We start from the raw sequence: 9612 nt of genomic DNA, 5'->3' as shown, positions 1-9612 counted from the left end.
AAGAATGGTTGAAGGGTAAATAATAATAATAATAATAATAATAATAATAATAATTCTTATAAGTTTGACAAATGCATATGTTAACAGAATAAAATAACAATCCCGGGATAACAAGACATTTCACTCCCTATCCTTTTCATAATAATTTAAAAGGTATTTCCTCTTGCATCACACCAAATAATCCTCACAGCAACAGGACACAAATGAAGAAACTGACACCTGAGAAGATGAAGTGACTTGCTCAATATTATGTACCCAGAAATTGATCACATACTCCCTCATTATCATAATTTAGGTTTATTCATCTGATAAAAAATGAAAATAATCTCTGCTCCTTCTGCCTGACCACATTTCAGGAAATATATACTAAGATACTATGTTACAATCCCTCCCAGAACCTTGCACTTACTAAGTAAATGTGTAAGAGCAACCATTTGTTCAGCCATCTGTGTGGTGTGGATCACAGGGCCAGACTAGCACAGACCATAGTGGAGATGTCACAAAGGTGATTGCAAGCAGAAGGCAACTGTAAAGAGAAACATTCCAGGAAGGTGAGAGTTCCTCAGCTTACACTAAAGGTTGCCTGATAAATATTAAATTATAATGGCCAATCGTGAGCAATAATAAGTGAAAGAACATAGGATGCCAATATTTCTAAGCAAACTCAAACATTCTGCTTTTTAAGATTCTGGCCCTAAGTAAGGCACAGGCTCCCCACTGTTCCCCTCCATCCACTTTCCCATCTGTGGCCTATCCAAGAAAATGAATGCTGTCTTCACAAAGGTCCCACAGTGGAAACAGGCGACAGGCTTCTGAGTCAAGGAAACATCAGTGGGAAAAATGCCAAGTTGGAATTTTTCAGATGGAGGGGTGGCGACTTAACATATTTAAGTCTGTTTCTTAGGTAGATGAGTAGATGGTAAATTCTGTAGCAAAAGCTGTTTCTTTGTTTTGTTTTGTTTGATGCTGTTGTTTTGGTAAGTGCTACTGTCTTCACACAACAGACCTTTCTCCTGTCTTCTGCAGCGGGACTATTTATAAACTGTGTACCAGTGCTACCCAAGTCACCAACCTCCAAAGTCTGAATTGTACTTGGTAAAGTTCTCTATCAGTATCACTAACCTGGAAAAACTGACTGTGAAGAAACAGCTTGATTATACTGGCTGCACATGTAAATGTTCCAAGAATAATTTCTAACTCAGCCCCTTTGAAGTTACTGTTTTTTCCTCCATTAGATCGGTATTAGCATCTGGCTAAATTTTGTATCCTCCAGCTCCACCTCCACCTTCCTGAACACATAAGTACTTGTACACACACACACTAACACACACACATACACACACACACGTTTGTTTTTTTCCCTGTAGGTTTCACAGCTGGTGACTGAACAGAAACAGTCTCTGGGTTGAGACTTTACACTAGTTTCCCTGACCTGGAAGAGTGAAAAATCTAGATTATTTCAGGAATTTATTATAAGCTTTCCACCCTTCTCTGTCTCATCATGTCTTATCTACAAAATGGGGTGCTGGGGAGGCAGGAGCCCTATCTTTCTGATCTAGCATCCCCTTAGGTTGAGATATTAAAATTGCAAAACACAAGCAAGCAAATATTAAAAAACAGCAGTTTGTTGAAAGAATGAACCGGGTAACTATAAACAGGCTTCTAGGTGTTCTTTAAAAGAAAGATATTATTATCAAGGAACAAAACCTTTGTAGAACGGCGCTTTTGGGGCCTGGGTGGGTCCAGAGCTAAGGAAGTTTGAGTTACTGCCAAGCTACAGTCCCAGGCCCTGCGGGGAGTCAGGTCCAAGTTTGAGAAAACAGTCAGAGTCAGGGGCTATTGTGGCCTGGACAGAGGCAGACAGACAAGACACAGCAGGCTTCCTTCCTGTCTTGCTCTTATCTGAAGTTGCAGAGAGTGGGTGGGAGCATGCCTGAGATGCAGGTGAGGCACGTTTAGCCTGAGCTGGCCAAGGGCTCCACTTCCCCTCCTCTTCCCCCCGTGGCAAATCCGCCCCACCTCGCAAACCCCCAACTCAGGCACTTGGGCCTCTTTTGGGCCCCCTCTCGCTCCTCCCTTTAGGCACTTCCCTGGGCCCGCCCACGGTCTCCCCCCAGTTTGGGGCTGCGTCATAAGTATCCCAGACCTCGGCTTGCAGTAGTGTTAGACTGAAGATTAAGTAAGTGCTGTTCGGGCTAGCAGGATCTCCTCTTGTAATCTGCAGCCCAGGACGCTGATTCCAGCAGCGCCGTACCGCGCAGCCCGAGGATTCACTATGGTGAAAATCGCCTTCAATACCCCCACGGCGGTGCAAAAGGAGGAGGCGCGGCAAGACGTGGAGGCCCTCCTGAGCCGCACGGTCAGAACTCAGATACTGACCGGCAAGGTAGCTGTCCCAGGGCGGGGTTGGGAACGGGTGGGCGAAGGAAAGAGGGCTGGTAGCAAAGGAGAAAATGAAGTTTCCCCGGGAGGGCCCCTCTTGCGCCTCTTACGCTGTCTCTGGGGTTTACCCGGTCGTCTCGGTTCTGTCTCCTCGCGGCACCTTCTGCTTACCGCACCCTATGTCACTCTGCATTCCCGTGTGTCGTGCCATGTTCAGTCTGTTCCAGCCCACACCACCTATCCTGGAGGGATGTCAGAGAGAGTTTGAGGAGATGCCCTGGGACTGGTTGTCATTGTCTCTTGGGTAACGTGTAGGGACCTGGGGATCAAGTAGGGACATGTCGCCCAGTCCCCACCTCCAGGGACGCGCATAGTCTCCCCAGGAACAGAGGGGACACAAGGGGGTGAGCAAGACCGGGAGATTTAACATTTCTTTCTTTCCTTTTGGTGTAGATGAAGTTCTAACACTCTAAATCTTTCTACGATCTCTGAGTGTTCGTGGAGGTGGGGTGAGGAGCAAAGGGCACTTTTAACTCCAAGCAGTATGGGTTGGGGCAAGTGGTCTGCTTGAGCGCGCGAGTATTTTCAGTTTCTCTCTGGTCACAGGTGGCTTTAAACATTAGATAAAGGAGCTGTCAAAATTGAGGTAGGTCTTAATGCCAATTTAGGGTGTTCACTGTGCCCTTTTACTGCAAGAGCCTAGTATATTTTTAGAGTGGTATTTCCTAAAGAAAACACTCTTCTCTTGTAAAAACAAATTTGGGGATACTTTTCAATTTTTTTTTATTTTTATTTTTCTTGTTGAACAACATCCCCTTCCCTCTATATAGAGATCTGAAGCAGGTCCAGTGTTGTAATTTAAACTACTAGCTTTGACAGGAACTGGGGAAGCTCTTCCCCAAAATGTTGTCCATTATTTATTTAGTCCTATTTCTATTTCTTTTAAACACCTACTATGTTTTCAGGGTTCGTATACTACTCCTCAGTATAATCTCAATTTTAAAGGGCAATAGTATTTTCTTCGTGTTCTATGAAATCTGGAAAGTGTTGGAGCTTGCAGATCTGTCCTAACTTGTGTTGTTCTCTATACAGTTTTAACTTTTGTGTTCAAAGTGGAGATATAAAAAGTCCTTTAAGTTAAACGAGAATCCATGTAGTAAAAGTTGATTGTACACACAATTTGAAATGTTAATGTGCTTATCCAGCGTTTTATTATGGAAACTTTCAATATTAAATCCTGCAATAAAACTAGCTTTTGTGTATTATACATTTTAGAGCTCAAAAGTAACACCCTCTTGCATTGTTGAGGTTTTGATTAAATGACAGAGGTCAAATATGTAATTGTTCTCCTGCTTAGTTTGTAGGTTAAACATGGTCAGATTTTTTGGGAGGTCTAATTAGAGGCCAGTAGTTAAATATAGCCACACAGTAATCCTTTTTTTTTTTCCTCACCGCCAAGCATTTCATGACTTGTAGATAGATTCAGTTAATATGCAAGCAATACTTCTGCCAGGACTGTGGTGCGATGAGGAATAAACAAAACTGAGCCTTTGCACTTTGATTATACTTTGCTGTTAGGTTTTGGAGAAAACGTAACAGGATCCTTACCTGGCCACTACAGGACACTGATAAAAATACTTGATATATTGTATTGTAATACATTGATCAGCTAGCTCACTAGAGGTTGAGCATGACAAATATGATGTCAGACACAGTGTACAATCACTTCAAAAGAGTTCCAAGAGGAATTAGCTATGGTAATTGATGGCTCACACCAACCTGAAATCCAATAGATATAAATGAAAACAAAAAAATCCTTATTTCTAGCATGTAATATCTTATGAAATTGAAATTCTAATATTTAGGACTTGCTTAATAATAAACTTCCTGAATTATTGAAAGAATAAATGAAATTACAGGGCAAACTGTTCTTCTCATGTCTCAGTTGCCAGAAAAAATAAATGTATTTATCTCAGAATTTCAAATTAAGCTATTATGTGACTTATGAGCAAGTTACTTTATCTTTATGAAACTCATTTTAATTATCTAAAATATAATTTTTAAGTCTCCAGTTCTAGATTATTGTACAGTAATTCCAAATCAAAATTTATAGTTCTATCTTTGTAGTACTAATCCTAGTTTAGGGTTTTGTTTTTTAATAAAAATAATTAAAAGATCCTGAAAATTACTGGGACACAGAAAAGCCTTCAAAGTTTATAGAGTACTAATTAATGGAGGGTTTGAACTTAAATAAGTTTAGCTAACAAAATGGGAATCTCAAATTTCTTTGACCTTCAAAAAAAAAACATTTTTGGAAAAATAAACCTTTATCAAATGATTGTCTGTCCTTTCATCTGCATTAACTTGAAATCTATGCATTTATTTTCATCAAATGAATTTAAGCTCTGATAAACATTAGAGTAGTTGTCCTGAAAAAGAGCTAATGACCTAAAAGACTAAAACAATTCGATTTATATACCCATTTGAATGATTTACCCATTAATGATCAGGGCCTGGGTTTGCTTACTTCATTTATTCAATCCTTGAGTAACAATGTTGCTTAGGATATATTGTGACATACAAATACGGGATTGGAAAGATTGGAGTCTACTGCCCTGGGAAGGGCACAATCGGTTACTTGTTTGCTTTGGATCTTTCTTGTTTCAATCCCAAAACAAATTATTGTTTTAGCAAAATATTACAGTCACTGTTACACAGACAACTTTCCTGTCTAGCTATCGCAAATGCTACACTTCAAAATCAAGTGTTCCACCCAGGACTTGGAAAATACTTCATTCATGCAATACACAGTTATAGAATATTGATCGATATTAAGAAACTTTTATTTCTCAGTTAAATTAGGGGCATTAAATTTATATCTCTCCCTTCAATATTTTAATTTCCAAAATATAGGGAAAATGACATATACCTTATAGAACTCCTACCTTTAAAACCTAATATTCAGAAAACAGCTTTTTGAAAAATCAGTTAATAAATTAATCAAAGGATACTAATTTTCTTTTAAGTTGACAAACTGATTTGGAAAAAATAATGAAGAAACAGAACCATATCCCAGAAAGTTAGTGATTATATCAGTGTACTAGTTCAAAAAGTAATTACTTCCATTTATTGAGTATAATTTCTAGAGATCAGCTTTACCACATTGTGCCTATTATTAATACTATATTATGCATTTTAAAATGTGTTAAGAGTCAATATCGTGTTAAGTGTTCTTAGCAAAATAAAAAATAATATGACATTGCATAAATAAATGGTAATTTTAATTTGGTTCTTGATGCATGTATTTTGAAATAATTTCATATGTATATTTGGGTTTAGAAATGCCAAAATGGAAGGTTAATACAATCGGAGACATTTTTTAACATCTATTAGATTCACAAATTGTCTTGAAATAAATTCAGACTGCAATTAAAATGAGTTAACATTTAAAAAAAAAAAATCTTGGGTTTCAAGGGAGGTAAATTGTATACAAAATCAATTATGTGTCTAAAAGTACAATCTGGTTTTGTTTTTGGTTTTGCTTTTTAATAAATAGGAGCTCCGAGTTGCCACCCAGGAAAAAGAGGGCTCCTCTGGGAGATGTATGCTTACTCTCTTAGGCCTTTCATTCATCTTGGCAGGACTTATTGTTGGTGGAGCCTGCATTTACAAGTACTTCATGCCCAAGGTAATAATAATTATAATTATTATACTTTGAATTACTAGTTGCTAGACATTTAGTAGCGACTTAAAAAATTCTGTAGTGGTAACTAGAGAAAAGAAGATTTAGGGAAAGTTTTCAAGTTGCCTTTCAGTTCATAAAATTGATTTGTCTTCATTGTGATAACTGTAGTCAACAAGCCTCGGCTTAACACATAGTACAGTGAATTGATATGAGTGTGAAAAACCATTCAAATATCATGATAGTGAGTATTAGAAGATTGTAATTTTCCCTTTTTGTCTTTTAGAGCACCATTTACCGTGGAGAGATGTGCTTCTTTGATTCTGAGGATGCTGCAAATTCCCTTCGTGGAGGAGAGCCTAACTTCCTGCCTGTGGCTGAGGAGGCTGACATTCGTGAGGATGACAACATTGCAATCATTGATGTGCCTGTCCCCAGTTTCTCTGATAGTGACCCTGCAGCAATTATTCATGACTTTGAAAAGGTTTCTCATTCCTATAAATATTCCAGGATTTTATTTTTCCTCTCTCTCTCTCTTTTTTACTTCATTGGCAGGTATTAAATTCATTCATGAATGCACATGTTTTTGAGGCAAAGCCTTTTCATTCTTTTGTTGTTGAATACACATTAGTTGATTTTGAAAGGATGTAGCTGCTTGATCTAATGGTAGTTGGAAAATTTGCAATGTTAATGCCTTCTATGTCTTACCTGACTTTTTTCCCCTACCTAACAGGGAATGACTGCTTACCTGGACTTGTTGCTGGGGAACTGCTATCTGATGCCCCTCAATACCTCTATTGTTATGCCTCCAAAAAATCTGGTAGAGCTCTTTGGTAAACTGGCGGTATGTATTTTGGAAGTCAAATTTTTACATAAGCACCTCCAAGTAATTTTACTTCCTTGTTTTTTTAAAACATAATGAGTTTGGCCAAAACATTTCATTTTATTGAAATAATTTTCAAATAAAAAATGTTGTGAACCTAAAACTGCTCTAAAAAATAAAGATTTTTTTTTTACAGTCATTATCTGGTATAGGAAAGGATTTAAATAGTGTCCTTAAGAATTTGGGCAAATGACATGAGCAGACACTTTTCAAAAGAAGACATACATGCAGGCAACAAACATTTGAACAAAAGCTCAGCATCACTGAACATTAGATAAATGCAAATCAAAACCACAATGAGATACCATCTCACACCAGTCAGAATGGCTATTATTAAAAAGTCAAAAAATAACAGATGCTGGCTAGGTTGTGGAGAAAAAGGAATGCTTATATACCATTGGTGTCTGTGTAAATTAGTTCAGCCATTATCGAAGGTGCTGTGGTGATTTCTCAGACCTAAAGACAGAAATACTATTAGACCTAGAAATTGCATTACTGGGTATGTGCCAGTAATCATTTTATTATAAAGACACATGCACAAGTATGTGCATTGCAGCAGTATTTATAATAGCAAAGACATGGAATCAGCCCAAATGTCCGTCAATGATAGACTGGATAAAGAAAATATGATGCATATACACCATGGGATACTATGCAGCCAAAAAAAAAAAAAAAAATCACAGAAAAAAACAAAGCAAAACAAGATCATGTCCTTTGCAGAGAGATGGATAGAGCTGGAGGCCATTAACCTTACAAACTAACACAGGAACAGAAAACCAAATACCATATGTTCTCACTTATAAGTGGGAGCCAAATGAAAAGAACACATGGTCACATAGAGGGTAACAACACACACTGCGGTCTTTCAGAGGCTGGAAGATGGGAGAAGGGACAGGATCAGGAAAAATAACCAGTGGGTACTAGGCTTAATACCTGGGTGATTAAATAATCTGTACAACAAACCCCATGACACAAGTTTACTTAAGTAACAAACCTGCACTTTTACTCCTGAACTTCTAAGTTAAAAAGGGAAAAGATTTCTCATTTCAATCTTTGGTTTTGATTTTCAGAGTGGCAGATACCTGCCTCAAACTTATGTGGTTCGTGAAGACCTAGTTGCTGTGGAGGAAATTCGTGATGTTAGTAACCTTGGCATCTTTATTTACCAACTTTGCAACAACAGAAAGTCCTTCCGCCTTCGTCGCAGAGACCTCTTGCTGGGTAAGTAACTAATGTATTCCTTCCTTCACCCTGTGTTACACAGTAGAGGAAAGTGGAGGTGGAATACAGGAAAATGTGGGGAACAAGTCTAGATATATTTTCCTTTCCACAAAAATTTCAAAAGCCACTTTTTTTGCACATTTCCTTACAGGTTTCAACAAACGTGCCATTGATAAATGCTGGAAGATTAGACACTTCCCCAACGAATTTATTGTTGAGACCAAGATCTGTCAAGAGTAAGAGGCAACAGATAGAGTATCCTTGGTAATAAGAAGTCAGAGATTTACAATATGACTTTAACATTAAAGTTTATGGGATACTCAAGATATTTACTCATGCATTTACTCTATTGCTTATGCTTTTAGTAAAAGGAAAAAAAAAAAAAAACTACTAACCACTGCAAGCTCTTGTCAAATTTTAGTTTAATTGGCATTGCTTGCTGTTTGAAACTGAAATTATATGATTTTCATTTTTTCTTTGAATTTATAGGGTTTAGATTTCTGAAAGCAGCATGAATATGTCACCTAACATCCTGACAATAAATTCCATCCGTTGTTTTTTTGTTTGTTTGTTTTTTTCTTTTCCTTTAAGTAAGCTCTTTATTCATCTTGTGGTGGAGCAATTTTAAAATTTGAAATATTTAAAATTGTTTTTGAACTTTTTGTGTAAAATATATCAGGTCTCTTAACATTGTTGGTTTGTTTTGTTTTTCATTTTGTACAACTTTCTTGAATTTAGAAATTACATTTTTGCAGTTCTGTTAGGTGCTCTGTAATTAACCTGACTTATATGTGAACAATTTTCATGAGACAGTCATTTTTAACTAATGCAGTGATTCTTTCTCACTAATATGTGTATTGTGGAATGCACAAAATTGTGTAGGTGCTGAATGCTGTAAGGAGTTTAGGTTGTATGAATTCTACAACCCTATAATAAATTTTACTCTATACAACCACTCTTTCTTTTATTTCATCACTTGAGATATATTCAATGTGAATAATTAGTATTACTTATTTAGCTTTTGGTGTACCTGTAACAGATCTAAAATTATGAGCCCAACTTTGCCCCCATTCCCACCTACACATATTTATATTTTATAGTTTCATATTTTACTCCCTTTTTGACAGTATATTAATTACTCTTTTATAAATATCCCATAATTGCCTTATCATGTAAATTCAACTATTTATTTAGAGGCTTCAGGCCCATAGCACTTCAAAATATTTTAAAGTGTTTTCTTTTTCATCAAATTAAACAACTATGTACAGCTATAATAGATGACTAAGGACTAACCTTGGATAAGATGTTGATAACATTTAAGACCTTCAAATGCTGTGATCATTACTCATGTATCTAAGAGTCTAAACTTCATACCAAGGGGGCATGAGTCCTATAAACTCTTTCACTTGTATTAGGTGAAAAATTGCTCCTGATATCCCTTATT

The 9612-nt window shown here is 37.0% G+C and overlaps 1 protein-coding gene across 2 annotated transcripts; it reads left to right on the top strand.

Annotated features, from left to right (window-relative positions):
• Positions 1-1894: 1894 nt before the first annotated feature.
• Positions 1895-9120, top strand: ITM2A (integral membrane protein 2A). Of its 2 annotated transcripts, XM_011967198.1 has the most exons (6): positions 1895-2386; positions 5939-6070; positions 6351-6548; positions 6798-6908; positions 8018-8168; positions 8320-9120. In XM_011967198.1, the coding sequence occupies exons 1-6, from the start codon at positions 2276-2278 to the stop codon at positions 8406-8408; spliced, it is 792 nt and encodes a 263-aa protein (XP_011822588.1). In that variant the 5' UTR covers positions 1895-2275; the 3' UTR covers positions 8409-9120. The 2 variants fall into 2 exon arrangements, with proteins under 2 accessions (XP_011822588.1, XP_011822590.1); XM_011967200.1 differs by lacking the exon at positions 5939-6070 and having other exon boundaries at positions 1940-2386.
• The last annotated feature ends 492 nt before the right edge of the window (positions 9121-9612 follow it).

Source organism: Mandrillus leucophaeus, unplaced genomic scaffold, assembly GCF_000951045.1.
Source record: "Mandrillus leucophaeus isolate KB7577 unplaced genomic scaffold, Mleu.le_1.0 Scaffold791, whole genome shotgun sequence".
NCBI lineage: Eukaryota > Metazoa > Chordata > Mammalia > Primates > Cercopithecidae > Mandrillus > Mandrillus leucophaeus.
Note: the sequence above shows the minus strand (reverse complement) of the source record. Positions and strands in the feature narration are given on the sequence as shown.